Source organism: Schistocerca gregaria, chromosome 6 (assembly GCF_023897955.1).
Source record: "Schistocerca gregaria isolate iqSchGreg1 chromosome 6, iqSchGreg1.2, whole genome shotgun sequence".
NCBI classification, from domain to species: Eukaryota; Metazoa; Arthropoda; class Insecta; order Orthoptera; family Acrididae; genus Schistocerca; species Schistocerca gregaria.
In genome coordinates, this window is record NC_064925.1 from 401,950,880 (window position 1) to 401,967,148 (window position 16,269).

Genomic DNA, 16,269 nt, shown 5'->3' on the forward strand with positions numbered 1-16,269 from the left:
ATTCAGCCAATGAGTAGAAGGAGTTGTCATCTAGAAATTCTTTTAATTTATTTTTAAATGTTAGTTGGCTATCTGTCAGGCTTTTGATGCTGTTTGGTAGGTGCCCAAAGACTTTTGTGGCAGCATAATTTATCCCTTTCTGTGCCAAAGTCAGATTTAACCCTGCATAGTGAAGATCATCCTTTCTCCTGGTGTTATAGGTATGCACACTGCTATTACTTTTGAATTGGGTTGGATTATTATCAACAAATTTCATAAGGGAATATATATACTGTGAGGTTACTGTGAGGATCCCTAGATCCTTAAATAGATGTCTGCAAGATGACCGTGGTTGGGCTCCAGCAGTTATTGTGATGCACGTTTTTGAGCAATGAATACTTTTCTACTCAACGATGAATTACCCCAGAATATGATACCATACGAAAACAGTGAATGAAAGTAGGCATAGTAAGCTAATTTACTGAGATTCTTATCACCAAAATTTGCAATAACCCTAATAGCATACGTAGCTGAACTCAGACGTTTCAGCAGACCATCAATGTGTTGCTTCCAGTTTAACCTCTCATCAATGGACACACCTAAAAATTTTGAAAATTCTACCTTAGCTACAGACTTCTGTTCAAAGTCTATATTTATTACTGGAGTTGTGCCATTTACTGTACGGAACTGTATATACTGTGTTTTATCAAAATTTAAAGAGAGTCCGTTTGCTGAGAACCACTTAATAATTTTGTGAAAAACATCATTTACAATTACATCACTTAGTTCTTGGTTTTTGGATGTTATTACTATACTTGTATCATCAGCAAAAAGAACTAACTTTGCATCTTCATCAATGTGGAATGGTAAGTCATTAATGTATATCAAGAACAGTAAAGGACCTAAGACCGAACCCTGTGGGACCCCGTGCTTGATAGCACCCCAGTTTGAGGAATCAGCTGTTGTTTTAACATTACACGAACCACTTATTTCAACTTTCTGCATTCTTCCAGTTAAGTATGAATTAAACCATTTGTGCACTGCCCCACTCAAACCATAATGATTTAGCTTATCTAAAAGAATTCCATGATTTACACAATCAAAGGCCTTTGAGAGATCACAAAAAATACCAATGGGTGATGTCCGGTTATTCAGAGCATTTAATATTTGATCAGTGAAAGCATATATAGCATTTTCTGTTGAAAAGCCTTTCTGAAAACCAAACTGACATTTTGTTAGTACTTTATTTTTACAAATATGGGAGGCTACTCTTGAATACATTACTTTCTCAAAAATTTTTGATAGAGCTGTCAGAAGAGAGATTGGGCGGTAGTTGTTGACATCCGACGTATCCCCCTTTTTATGCAATGGTTTTACAATGGCATATTTCAGTCTATCAGGGAAAACACCCTGCTCCAAAGAGCTATTACATACGTGGCTGAGAATCCTACTTATCTGTGGGGAACAAGCTTTAAGTACTTTGCTGGAAATGCCATCAATTCCGTAAGAGCTTTTACTTTTCAGTGAGTTTATTATTTTACTGATTTCAGAGGGAGAGGTTGGTGGAATTACAGTTGTTTCAAACTGCGCAGGTATGGCCTCTTCTATTAATAGCCTTGCCTCTTCTAGTGAAGATCTAGATCCTATTTTCTCCACAACATTTAAAAAATGATTATTCAAAATATTTTCAATTTTTGATTGTTTGTTAGTGCACTTGTCATTCAGTTTTATTGCACTAAAGTCTTCCTGTGCTCTTGGTTGCCCTGTTTCCCTTTCAATAATATTCCAAATTGCTTTAATTTTATTATCAGAGTTACTGATCTCAGACATGATACACATGCTTCTGGACTTCTTAATAACTTTTCTTAGTACCGCACAATAGCTTTTATAATATTGAACAATTTCGGGGTCAGTACTTCCTCTTGCTGTTAGATACAGTTCTCTTTTACGGTTGCAAGATATTCTTATTCCTTTAGTTAGCCAAGGTTTTTTATATGTTTTCTTGGAATTATGTTTAACTATTTCCACTACTACTGAAAATGAATTACAACACCATACTCCACTTTATCAATGGGTTACACTATTTTGTTCTGGCCTCTCCAGCAGCATGTTACCATACTGCTGTGCTGACATTTCAATGTGTGCCGGGATTGCAAACATGTATTTGCAAACAAACAAAGAAGTTAGTCATGCAACTTTAGTTTTTCAAGGTGACAGTTAAATCACTATGACCATTCACCTTGCATTTCTGAAAAACACAAATGACTTACAACACTAATTTTAAAACAACTTTTCTTAATTTTTCTATACAAATTTTACCCTCAACACTGAATTTCTTTTGCTCTTTAGGCTGCAACAGAAAAAGAGAAAATGCAATTTTGCTATGATTTGTTAAATGTTTGGTCAAACTTGACAAGGCAAAGGTACTTACAGAAATAGAATAGACACTCAACAAACAATTGTTTCCATGATAAACGAAAAAAGCACTGAATTAACACACAAGTTATTGACCAACACTACCTCCATCTAATTTAACAGTCTTCTCATAGCAAATGAATCCTCTCTACAGTAAGAAAATGAGTTTTAGTAACCTACCATAAGTAAGATAAAAAGACAAGAGTAAAACCTGCACAAACATCATCAGATTTTACAATAAACACAATTTTTCCAGTTCCTCCCCTACATAACAAAAACAGTATTAACTATATTAAAAAGTTTTGCATTACTCCTGTGTTTACAAGTGCATATTTACAAACCTTGCGCATAATCTGAAGAAATCATCCACAGTATCAGGATGGTTCTTCAGTCCATTGGCTTCCTGAAGTATCGTGAATGTAGGACCAATGAAAGCTTGAAGCATGTCTAACAAACCCTGCACACATCCTGGCTCAGATGCATATTCGTCTACCAATATACTTCCTAAATATAGAAAGCAACTATGTTGATACACCTGGTACAGCATCACAATCTGAAATAAATTACGTATCTGTCAGTGATAAATAAAAGTTTTATAGTAATTACAAGCTACAATTCAAACACTGATTTTCCATTATATTATGAACAATAATATTATCTTGGTACTCTTTCATTTGGTCCACGTTTGCATAGAAAAAGAGTAGTATCAGAAATTAAGTCTGCCTTGATGCAAAACACCTTGTTATTCGTTTCTTTCTTTATTATCCCAAATCATGCAGAAAATGGCATGGTTGTACAAACACTGTAAAACATTATTACATTTTTAGTATTTGTTTTTTGAAATACAGTTTTCTACTCATGCTTTCATACTAGCTTATTTATTGTATGTTACAGCATGTTTTAAGCAATTATTGGCACTGTTTTGCAACATATTTTCTGTGCTTAAGACATACTGTAACATACAATAAATAAGGTAGTATGAAAGTATCAATAGAAAACTACATTTCAAAAAAATGAATTGTAAAAATGTAATAATGTTTTACTGTGTTTGTACAACCATGCCATTTTATGCATGTTTTAAATTAAAAACACCATTGATGATGGTGATATTTGTCGCCGAAACTAGTTTGGGATAATAAAGAAATAAACGAATAACAAGGTGTTTTGCATCAAGGTGGACTCAATTTCTGATATTCTGAACGCTTCTGTTACAAGGATATACAGGATGATGCCAAAAAACAAAGGATTATACTGTATACGTAAAGTCTATGTCACACGCCAATCTCTAGGCTCTTACACTAATACAATGAGAGAACACTGGTATCATCAAGACCAGTAAAAGTTAACACATCATGATGATCAAGATTATGCTAAATGAAGACACAGAAGCGACAGAACTCAATATGTGTAAGTGTACCAATTTCTTCTGCAACACAATGGCACAAATCAAACGAAACAAAATTAAAATGATTATATTTTATAAAACAGCTATCTGTACCTGGTCACCACCCCGCCCCCTCCTCCGCCACCACACCAATCTTGAGTCTTGTTTACTATTATTGCAAATTCTGATTCTGTAATAGTATTCGAATCATATCCCAATAAGCCATAAAAACACACACACACACACACACACACACACACACACACACAACACAACACAACACAACACAACACAACACACAAAAATTTTATAGTTCATATCTGTCTAGACTGTTTTTACAGTAATATTTAAAAATTTCGAGTAAATCGGATACGCACATTTGAGATTTTTTTGTATTAATGTTTTCCCATTACACAGGGTGATTCAGGAGCAATTTTACATGGTAGACAGAATAATGGCGAGTCAGGTGACTGGTCCATCCTACAAGAGGTGTTGAAAAAAAGTCCCTCATTGATCTCAAACCACTTGTCAACATGTTGGAGGGTGTGTTGAATTACACATCGATCATCATCTTGGTGGCCTTAAATATGGTCAACAGATGCAAACGACAAGTTCTTCATATGTATCCACCTTTGTAACATACACATCTCTCTTTAACCAGCCCCATGAACAAACACAAGACTAATCGAGTTAGGTCAGGCAACCTGGCAAGCCAGTTAATGAATCCACCACTGCCAATCCACCATTGCTGAAATATGTTATTCGATACTGGGATACTTGTCTGGTACAGTGAATTGGTAATCCATCAATTTTCATGTACATTCACCATTGTTGCTCTAATGTCACAGCTTCCAGAAGTGCAGGTAGGTCTTCTATCAGGAAATGTGCATATGCTGCAGCTGTAGTGCCATTTGCCAGGAACGCAGGCCAATCTACCACGCCAAACATTCACTGGAAACCCAATTTGTAATCTTGTCCCAGCATCTTGTGGGTTCTACATCATCCATGTATGATAACTGCAGGTATTTACAATATTATTCTGTACACATGTCGCTTGATCCGCAAATAAAGTGTATTGTACGTCTCTGTTTACAGCCAATCATTCACAAAATTGTTACCTGCTTACTGAGTCACCTGGATGCAGATGTGCGGCATGAGCTGCACATGGAATGGGTGCTACCTGTACATTGGGTAATGTTCCAGATTCACATAATGTTTGAAAAACCCAGGTAAATAGGTGCTCGCCGATCAGGGAAACATTTTTAGTATTCTGTCACTGCTGCATAGCACTGTCATTGACAGTATGCATATACAAAGAACATAGCTGCAGTTTCTGCACAGCTGAATACATGTGGCATGTTGGTATTCACGAGCACAATGGACTTGCTCAATTAAACAACACTCAAGCACGACAGGCACACTGCCTCATGACTGCTCTCTGAGCCAACCCATAATTGCTTACTTGGTAGCGTGTGTGCAGAATTTCCATTGCCGGTATGCGCAGATGGTAGGGCACGCATGGGGAGAGCTGTAGTGCTGGGGACTGTGGACAGGCACTGTAGGGGAAACACTGAGTGCTGGAGTGGAAATGCTGTTCTAAAATGAAGCCAAAATTGATATTTTTTTGTAAATATTAAGTGGGGCCCATCCAAGACCACACTTGCATTGTGACCACTCAAAAAGATCTGTCGCCTCTGTTTTAATTAGTAACTGAAAAGAATTACACCGAAACTTTGACGACTTATTTTTGCCTTTGCCATTTGTAACTTTCAGAGAAGTATCGTGTGTGGCAAATTCCGAGTAAAACCTACACATTTCTCTTGTTGCCATGTTAACCCTTTAGTGACCAAATTATTTCTGGAAGTGGTAGACTTTTTATGAACACTTTATTGGGCTAAGAAACTGTTCATAAGAAACATAGTTTAAACCTTGAAAGTGAGAGTTTAGCCTACGAGTATAAATAAATTAGTGGGAACTATTGTTCCCACCAAACTCTGGAGTAACTTCACTCGCTAATTTAAAAAATGTATTTCCTTCATTTTTTAGTACAAAAACATGTTAAACATTAAATTTATATTTGTATTAGTTCATACTGTCCTTTGAGTTCACTAAGGTGATGTACTATGGAACTTAGAAAAGCATGGTGCTACACACAATGGTACACGACAGTTGCTACGCATTATTTTTGTTCTTTTTTCTTTGTTCTTGGTGCTACATTGGTGGCATCTTCTGTTTGTTGTACCTTTTGTAGGGAAATAAATTCCAACTTTCTCCAGACAAACTTCATCTGGTACTCCAGACACACCTCTTTTGGTGTTTGAAAATGAACAGGCCTTCCTCTTCTCTTATGACTTGAGAAGCCAGAGATAAGCTGCCTTCCCAAGTGCAATCTAAATGTTAGCTGGTCTGCTTCTGTCTTCTGTAGCTTCCACATAATGTAGGAAGTGACAACTGCCAAATCCACAAGAAAGAAAAACAGTTTGTGCCACCACTTCCATGAACGACGGCCTACAGCATACCGTTCATACAGTTGATCAAATCTATCCACTCCTCCCATTATTTTATTATACTCCGCCACAGCCCATGGGCAGAGTACTTTACCTCTGCTTCCACTAACTTACCTTGTAAATATTTATATAATTTTCAGTCAAATCCAGCAAATATACACAAATACTATCTCCCTCATAAATATAAAAGTAGATAAATACAACACAAGTCACTTCACACGCAAAAGGGAAGCACACTATCCAAAAAACGATGTAGTGGTGAAAACACTGGCACAGAGATGGTAGCACAAGTTAGAAGTGGGAACACGGATTACCACTCAACTTACAGCGAAAACAAATAAGTGGGAACTATAGTTCCCACTGGTAACTAAAGGGTTGAAATTAGCTTCTTTGCCACAAAACACCGGAGTTTACAAAGTGTTACCTGACTGACATGTAGTCAACATGTAATTGCGAGAGAATTCTGAAATTGTGGTTTATTAAGTGAGGAACTAAGGAAAAGTACAGTCATTACCTTAAGCACATCCTCAGTACAAAATTAACGTTTAATGTCTTCACTTAGGTTGTTTCAAAACACATAGCATTTCTCGTTCCCCCAGCTATTGATGGTCCCTAAAAATTACATTCTTTCATAGAAAATGTCTATAGTTAGTGGAATAACAGAGTAGATAAAAAAGCTTTGCATAATAACAATATAGCAACATACTCTCCTCTTGAGTGTGCTATCACTTGCCAAAATCTCCTTTCAGTATCTCAAACCATTTATGAAATACAAGAAATGTTGATTTAATTTCACTCTGGCTTTATTGCTGGTTCAGTGCGATCACAAATGAGTGTGCTATGTCAGATCAATTTTCTCAAGGTTGATGACAGTAAGGGCTCTACCCAAGTCTAAAGAAAGATTCAATCAGTTCAAACTGGAATCCAAACCTTGTGTTGTTTCTGGCAATTCCTCAGATTGTTGTGAGGTGAATGATGATTATTGATTATGTGTTTAAAAGGACCAAACTACTGAGTCATCAGTTCCTCCTTACCATGAGAGAACACATTTAAAAAGGGGGAGGGGAGGGGGGGGGGGGACTCTGCTGCTCCAACTACATTAACAAGTCGGAGAGTTTAAAACTGTGTAGCAGTAGTTGTGTGACAATAGGCAAAAGAAAACAGAGATAACCAAGGCAGCATCTTGCATAAGAGGGTCTAAAAGAACAACAAATTGAAGGAGGGGGGGAGGGGGGAGGGAGTAACCTGCAGTCACATTGGGTGTACCTCCCACTGCCTGCCCCAACCTGTCCCGTTCCCTCCTCCCAACCACCACCAGTAACACTGGAAGTGGAGGAGTATTATAATTTAGTGTAAAATCCGCTCTCCCTCAGGAAATGCGACTCTTTGGTAGTGGCTGTCTCATCATCGGCAAGCATCCAGGACACACTCAACAAGAATATGCGTTACTGTTAGTTAACTGACACAGCTGCAGAGATGAGGTTCCTCTTGATGCAAATGGAACTTGTGGGAGAGTGTCATGTAGCCAACACTTAGTCGGACAACACAATGGCATCTTTCCGAGAGGCCTGGAATGATTTGTGCTACACCTTAATGGATCCTTTAATTGCTCGCAACTTGTTTTGGGTCATGATAGCCTGCCATTCCAATTCCTAGAGCCTCAAAATATTGCATCGAAGTTGTAATCTTAAGCCTGTGTCCAGTATCCCAACATCAAGTTGATCTCCTGTAGTAGTGTCTTTAGCTACGCAGTCAGCAAATTCATTTCCTGGAATGCCTATGTGGCTAGGTGTCCATATGAAGGTTACTGTATTTCCAGAGTCGTAAAGGCCAACCAGTAGGTACTGGGTTTTGGCGACCAAAAGATTTTTGGGATAGCACAAAGTTATGCCTTTTAAGCAACTCAACTCATGGAATCGCTACAGATCAGAAAGTTCATTGTGACCCAGGATTTGACATACTGCAAAGCCTGGGATATGGCAACCAACTCTGCAGTGTACACACTGCAGGTACTCGGCAGAGAGTGCTTCTCGTGTCCCTTGCATGAACAAAAGCATAACCAACCCTATTGTTGACTTTCACTCCAGCTATGTAGATTCACACCGAATTAGAATAATTGTGGAGGATTGAAAGAAACAGGTTTCGGAGAAGGATAGAGTCAGTATCCCTCTTGGAGCCACAAAAGAAGTCCATCCATATCACAGGATGGGGGATGTCGAGAGGAGCTCTAGGAACACAGACCAACGGAGGCTGATGGAGGTCCTTAACTGGAATATCGAGTCAGAAATCAGCTGGTCTACCCAGTTTTGGGCAATGCACTAACAGCCTGAACTACTGGTCATGGAACAGAGTTGCGTGACATGGGTGAGTAGGTATCAGACAGATTGTGAATAAGCAACTTGCCAGAAGCTGCTGTCATCTAATCTGCAGTGGCCAGACGCCGGCTTCTGTCAAGTAGTTGTCAACAGCGCTCGTATGAAAGGCCCCCGTTGACAACCACACGTCAGTGTGGTGAAAAGGGTCCAGCAAGCTCAGTTCGGGCAATGCTGCAACCCATACCCATCCATAATCCAAGGGGGATAAAATCAATGAATTGCAAAATCTAAGAAGAACTGTGTGGTCTGCATCCCACAGGGAGTGACTTAGAAGTGGAGAGCACTCAGCTTCTTCATGTAAGTTGCCTTGAACTGGCAGACATAAGGAAGCCAAGTTAGATTGTTGTCAAATAACTGGTCACCAATTGTGAGGTGAAGACTAGGTTAAAACCAATCCGTGACCTGACAGATTCCCACAAACTCTTTCATCAAAATCTACAGATGAGGTATCTACTGACTGTATTGACTTAGAAGCTTAAGTTATTTACACTACCAAGGGATAGTAGATCTTGGTATTTGACATACAATTTCAACTTGATACCTCTACCCGTTTCTGAGAAAAAGTAGTCTCAACAGTCAGACAACAAAGTTATTCTACAAGAGTTCTGCTTTTACCTATTATGGCTGGAACCCTAAAAACAGATAATAAATTAGAAAGAAAGAAACCGATCACAGAGGCAATTGGAAATGTACATTATGGCAATTTATTTAAGGGCAATGAAGCATATCAGGTCAATTTAACCAATTTCAGCAATTATAAAATGAAAATTATACATGGCAAAGAAAGTGATTATTGAATGAAGGTACTTAGCCAAATAACAACCTTTAAAATTCCAAAGACTGTTTTCCAGTTCACACTGTCAAAAGCTTTCTTTAAATCTACGTGTGCTACTGTAGGTTTGTTTTCTACAACATATCTGCTACGATATGTCGTACAGTCTGCACTGCTATGGATGTTCCTGTATTTTTCCTGAGCCCAAACTGACCTTTTCACATGTCAGCCTCTACCAGTTTTTCTGTTGTTCTATAAACAATTTCTGTTAATCTTTTGCAACCGTCTTATTAAACTAATTGTTTAGTAACATTAACACATATTGGTATCTGCCTTCTGTGGAACTGGAATTATTACATCCTTCCTGAAGTCATTTCATCTGTCTCACATATCATGCACACTATTTTGTCATGGCTGGCATTCCCAAGAATCTCAAGAGCTCAGAGGAAAATGCTCTGTCAATTTCTTCTTGCAATATTGTATTTCCCATCTCATCCTCACCCACTTCCTCTTCTGTCGTTGTAATATTGTCCTGAAGATTTTCCCCTTACCACCTGGCTCCATGGCTGAGATAGCTAATGCAGCTTGTGCAGCGGTGCTAGACCTGGGTAAGCATTCTGGCCCGAGCTACTGGAGTTAAGGGTCATCTGTGTGTGTGGTGTGCTTGCTTGTGTGTATGAATGACATGTGTTTTTCTTTTGCTGATAAGGCTGTGGCTGAAAGCTTTATGCCTGTCCACAACTTTACATGTCTTCTTTACAGTAAGTAGCAACCTATCTTTCCCTACATTGCTGATATTCATACCTGGAGTTTACACTGTTTAACACGGTATAAAAGTATTTGTGTTTATTCATTCTTGGTCTGGTGTTTATTCATTCTTGATGTGCAGGAAGAAAGTATCTTCATTGTATTCTGTGTGGAGGAAGCTAGTTTTTTCACAGAGGAACTCAAACCACCCACCTCTGTGGCCAGGGTTACTAATGCACACTTGAGTAGTGTTGCCCAACCTGGGAGTAAGCTGGTTCGAATCATGGTGGTGGAAAAAAATTTCACTGCCATATTTAGCCAGTAAGGGGGAGGAGAGTTGGTGGTGTAAAGTTCCGATCACCAGATTTTGTGCCAGTGTCCTGGTTTAAATAGCAAATCTCCCTGCAGTGTCTCATGAAGTGAAGATATCCTAGACTGAGCCTTCTGTTGGATGGGTGCTTTAAGCTTGGTAGCCCCCTTTGGGCTATTTGAGAGAAATGGGCTATTTGCTGCCACCAGGTTTCAACCTCTCCCTTCCACCACCACCACCACCACCACCACCACCACCACCACCAAACACAAGTGTTCCACTCCACTCCACACAGTATTACAAATACTGTAACAGAGCATGTTGTAAATAAATAATAAGGAACAAAAAACTCAAACCATTAACATCAATAAAAATTATGATTTATATTAATTCTGTAAGCATATTTTTTAACTAGAACTTTTGAACAGTTCCTGATTAACTGCCCATAGATGTTATCAGATAGTGTCTTAAATACTTATGAGACTTACATCATTAAAAAAATCCTAAGCACAGTGCGCAGTGTCTCCCAAACCGATGAAATAGTTTGTTTAGATGAACTAGTCTGGAAGTATCTCAGGTTGGGATTCCTGACCTAGTCTCTGCCTCTCTAGGGATTGTATGAAGCTTGAAAATGCTTTACAACTTGTTTCAGAACATCTTCCTATAGATTTCCTTTTTCCCAATCTTCCAAACTAGAGATATCATCCAGCAGACTGATCAGGTAAGAGAAACTATATGGCTACCTGAAGTTTCAGGTTGAGTAAAATAATATCACTTTGTAAGCTGAAACAATCCAAATAAAATTCATGAGCTTACCAACACTGTCATCATTATTCTCTTTAGGAGATAGACTACTGGCTGCTGGGAATAGCACAGTCCTCTCCTTAGCAAGGGAATTCAGGTATTTCCAGAGATTAGCCAAAATTATGATGCTTGACCTTAAGCATACAGAAATGGTATATACAGAGGAGGTGCTATCCCATGGTGGCATGACAGTGATCCCATGGCAAGATTGGATCTGCTGCACTCTGTATGACCATGTTTCCCAGACATGCATAATTTCTACCTATGTCTGGAATGATCTGACCTGCTGCTTTACTCAGGTCTCAGATAAGAGTACACTGGATTATTTAATCAGTGTGCTTTCGCCAGCATGGAGCCCATGCTAATGGGAACCTTTTCTTCATTGTAGGGACTGTAGCCCTGCACCAGGCGAGACGCCCGAGTTTTGTGCTGCCGTACAGATAAGTGATTTAGAGTGTAATAAAACTCTGTTTAGTTCAGGAAACTAGTTTAATACGTGTATTAGGGTGTTTTGCAAACTTACTATTAAAGGTTTCACTTCTCTTTGCATATTATTCTAGAAAACGCGAACGGAACATAAAGTAGGGTTACGATCGTATTCTTGCATACATTTTAGCGCAGTAAAACTCATAGAATCTCATTTAATTGTTCTGTTCCATTCCAGCAAGTTAAGAAAAGCGTATCCCTTTGTTGTTTAACTCTTATTTTGTGAAACACTGCATAAATTTTAAATTCCGGTATCTGGAAACTTTGTACATACAGTAGTATGTTTTGTTTACATACAGTTGCTACTAGGCCTAATTTTTGTGAACGTGTTTTTCTTCTTCTTTTCAGTAATCTAACTTATTGTCACTAAAGTAAGTTTGTTTACACATGATTGAGACTAGACCTAATCTTTCGTAAACGTGTTTTCTTGATTTTCTGTAATTTTAGTTGACTTATTCTCACTAAAGGGGTTTGGTGTGATGGGTGCAGTAGATTTTTCCGGTGGGGTGACTGAAGAGGCGTGGGAAATGAGGAAGTGGATCAGACTCATCAATGGTTCTGTAGGATATGCAGTAGAGGTAGGAAAATAGTGGAACAGGAGGGGAAAATTGCTGCCCTTCAGGCACACTTAGAGCAGGCTAGGGAAGATCTGAACAGGTTAAGGAGAGAGAAGGGTAAAGGGAGGTGGGAAGTGACAATAGGTAACAGACCTATAGCTTTATCAGACAGCTTTGTGGTGAATGTGAAGAATAAGTTTGACCTATTGCTTCAGTTAGAAGCTGATGAGCCTCAGACAGACGTTGATGTAAAGAGGGCACAACAAACTTTCAGTAGAAAATTGAATAAGAATGTAGGGAAGTCAGCAAAGAGAAAGAAAGTTTTTTTGTTAGGTAGTTTACATGCCAGAGGTGTAGGCCAACTTTTGCAGGACCTGTTAGGATCAGAATACCAGGACACAAATTTTTTTTAAAGCAAGTACTTGTCTGGGTCAGGTGACAAAGGATTTAGGTTCACTCTGTAAAGATTTTACCAAGGAAGACAACGTGGTTATTCTGGATGGGCTGGGCAACAGTATCGACAGAGATCCTGGGTACAATATGGAGTGTGACCTGGCAAAGATTGCATCAGCAACGAGACATACCAGTGTTGAGTTTGTGTCTGTTCTGAGACTCCATGACCGACTTCATTTAAACTCTTCTGTCGGGAGAGTTAATTTGGAGTTGGAACGGCTGCTTGGGTCGGGTGCGGGGTCACATATTGGTTTGGTTCCTGTTGATTCTCTCAGTAGGTGGGATTATACTAGACATGGCCTACACCTCAACCGGAAAGGGAAGGGTAAACTGGCTGGGATAATAGCAGGAAATGTAAGGGGGGGGGGGAGGCACTGCCATGAGTGCTAATATACCAGTGGTCATAGGTTTTGGAGCAGCACCTTTTTTTAGATAGGTAGGACAGAATGAAGCCAAGTTCTGAGACAAGTAAAGATTGAAACAAACCTTCAGTTTGATAAAGACATCAAACAGAGTAATGCTGGCACATTGGATCAGCAAACACAGCTGTTGGTTAAAAATTTACAGCAATCAGCAGAAATTTTATTTCCATCCGATTTCATCTCGGTAAATGTGAAATACCAGCTATCTTTAGTGCATCAAAATATTCGGGGGCTTAGAAGTAAAATTAATAGCATGTGCATTGATAAATTAGAGTCATCGAACCCAGTTGATATAATCTGCCTCCTTGAACATCATGTGACCACTGGTATAGATATGTTAAACCTTACAGAATTTAAGTTAGCCTCTTACTTCTGTAGGCAAAAGATGGAGAAAGGAGGAGTTGCCACATTTGTTAAAAACAGTTTTAAATTTGAGAATATTGACATTAATAAATTTTGCTCAGAGCAGCACTTAGAAGCATAAGCAACAGAGACCGAATTTCATAATAGGTCCTTTATAATAGTAGCCATATACAGAGCACCTTCAGGAAATTTCAACCTGTTTATAAACGGTCTTGAAGTTTTATTATCTCATCTAAAATTTAAAAAACAAAGACCTAGTGGTTGCTGGTAATTTTACAGGGTGTATACGTAGACAAGGAAAAAAAAAATTTCCCAGATTTTTCCCGGTTAAAAATTCACTTTCTGCCGGATGAAAACACACTTTTTCCGTGTTATTAAGTAACATTATATTTTCCCTCGGATCTGTAAAACTTATCAATCCTTTCACTTGTTGTTTTATACACCGGTGTAGAATTTCCCGGCACTTTAGAAAATGAAACTCAGGGAAGAAAACCCCTCTTGGAAAGATTTTTGTTGTGCAGCAACATGTACGCTGTATATTTTAATATTACGAAAGTATCAATTCAAATTCTATCAAACACTGCGCATGTTACTTTCCGAGTCATTGTAAAGGAGATTGAGATGTGCTTTTGTAAGCCAGTCATAGCTCGTATGTCACGCGATCCGCCAGCCGATGACAGTAAATATTCAGACCACAGGACACGTGATGTAGCCAGCAAATAGCAACATCAGTGTTAAGTAGCACGGATACACAAACAAGAAAAGTTAATGTTTTAAATTAATATACAGGGTGTTACAAAAAGGTAAGGCCAAACTTTCAGGAAAAATTCCTCACACACAAAGAAAGAAAATATATTATGTGGACATGTGTCCGGAAACACTTACTTTCCACGTTAGAGCTCATTTTATTACTTCTCTTCAAATCACAATCATGGAATGGAAACACACAGCAACAGAACATACCAGCGTGACTTCAAACACTTTGTTACAGGAAATGTTCAAAATGTCCTCTGTTAGCGAGGATACATGCATCCACCCTCCGTCGCATGAAATCCCTGATGCGTTGATGCAGCCCTGGAGAATGGCGTATTGTATCACAGCCGTCCACAATTCGAGCACGGAGAGTCTCTAAATTTGGTACCAGGGTTGCGTAGACAAGAGCTTTCAAATGCCCCCATAAATGAAAGTCAAGAGGGTTGAGGTCAGGAGAGCATAGAGGCCATGGAATTGGTCCGCCTCTACGAATCCATCGGTCACCGAATCTGTTGTTGAGAAGCGTACGAACACTTCGACTGAAATGTGCAGGAGCTCCATCGTGCATGAACCACATGTTGTGTTGTACTTGTAGAGTGACATGTTCTAGCAGCACAGGTAGAGTATCCCATATGAAATCATGATAACGTGCTCCATTGAGTGTAGGTGGAAGAACATGGGGCCCCATCAAGACATCACCAACAATGCCTGCCCAAACGTTCAGAGAAAATCTGTGTTGATGATGTGATTGCACAATTGCGTGCGGATTCTCGTCAGCCCACAAATGTTGATTGTGAAAATTTACAATTTGATCACGTTGGAATGAAGCCTCATCGTAAAGAGAACATTTGCACTGAAATGAGGATTGACACATTGTTGGATGAACCATTCGCAGAAGTGTACCCATGAAGGCCAATCAGCTGCTGATAGTGCCTGCACACACTGTACATGGTACGGAAACAACTGGTTCTCCCGTAGCACTCTCCATACAGTGACGTGGTCAACGTTACCTTGTACAGCAGCAACTTCTCTGACTCTGACATTAGGGTTATCGTCAACTGCATGAAGAATTGCCTCGTCCATTGCAGGTGTCCTCGTCGTTCCAGGTCTTCCCCAGTCGCGAGTCATAGGCTGGAATGTTCTGTGCTCTCGAATACGCCGATCAACTGCTTTGAACGCCTTTCTGTCGGGACACCTTCGTTCTGGAAATCTGTCTCGATGCGAAGTTACCGGCGCCACGGCTATTGACCCGTGCTAATCCATACATCAAATGGGCATCTGCCAACTCCGCATTTGTAAACATTGCACTGACTGCAAAACCACATTTGTGATGAACACTAACCTGTTGATGCTACGTACTGATGTGCTTGATGCTAGTACTGTAGAGTAATGAGTCGCATGTCAACACAAGCACCAAGGTCAACATTACCTTCCTTCAATTGGGCGAACAGGCGGTGAATCGAAGAAGTACAGTACATACTGACGAAACTAAAATGAGCTCTAACATGGAAATTAAGTGTTTCCGTACACATGTCCACATAACATCTTTTCTTTATTTGTGTGTGAGGAATATGTCCTGAAAGTTTGGCCATATCTTTTTGTAACACCCTGTATATAGTGTTGCTACAAGAAAAGCAAAGATTCTCTAAGGTTAATAAGCTGCAAGAGAAGCTAAGCTTTCACGTATAATGTTGATATTTTTTGCGCACGTTACACTTTTAAGATATATCACACAAATGTACCAGTAAAATTTTTAGCTGAGTCCAATGACTTGTCCTCAAAGTTTTTCACAAATAAATTAGCTACCGCAGAGGAGAGAGAGAGCTTCCCGTAGCACTACATCAATTTGCTCATAATATCGACATGATTATCTGATCTTCTGGGCTCGAAATACTTCTAAATGGCTCGTCATGAAACGCTCTGTGATTAAAAAAATTCATTG

General features: G+C 39.2%; 1 protein-coding gene across 1 annotated transcript in view; it reads right to left on the minus strand.

The window, feature by feature from the left end:
- Nucleotides 1-16,269, minus strand: part of LOC126278702 (transportin-3) — a 205,156-nt gene that overhangs the window by 44,277 nt on the left and 144,610 nt on the right. The window contains exon 14 of the mRNA XM_049978972.1: nucleotides 2,736-2,947. Within this exon, the coding sequence (XP_049834929.1) occupies nucleotides 2,736-2,947 (212 nt within the window). The remainder of the gene's footprint in view (nucleotides 1-2,735; nucleotides 2,948-16,269) is intronic.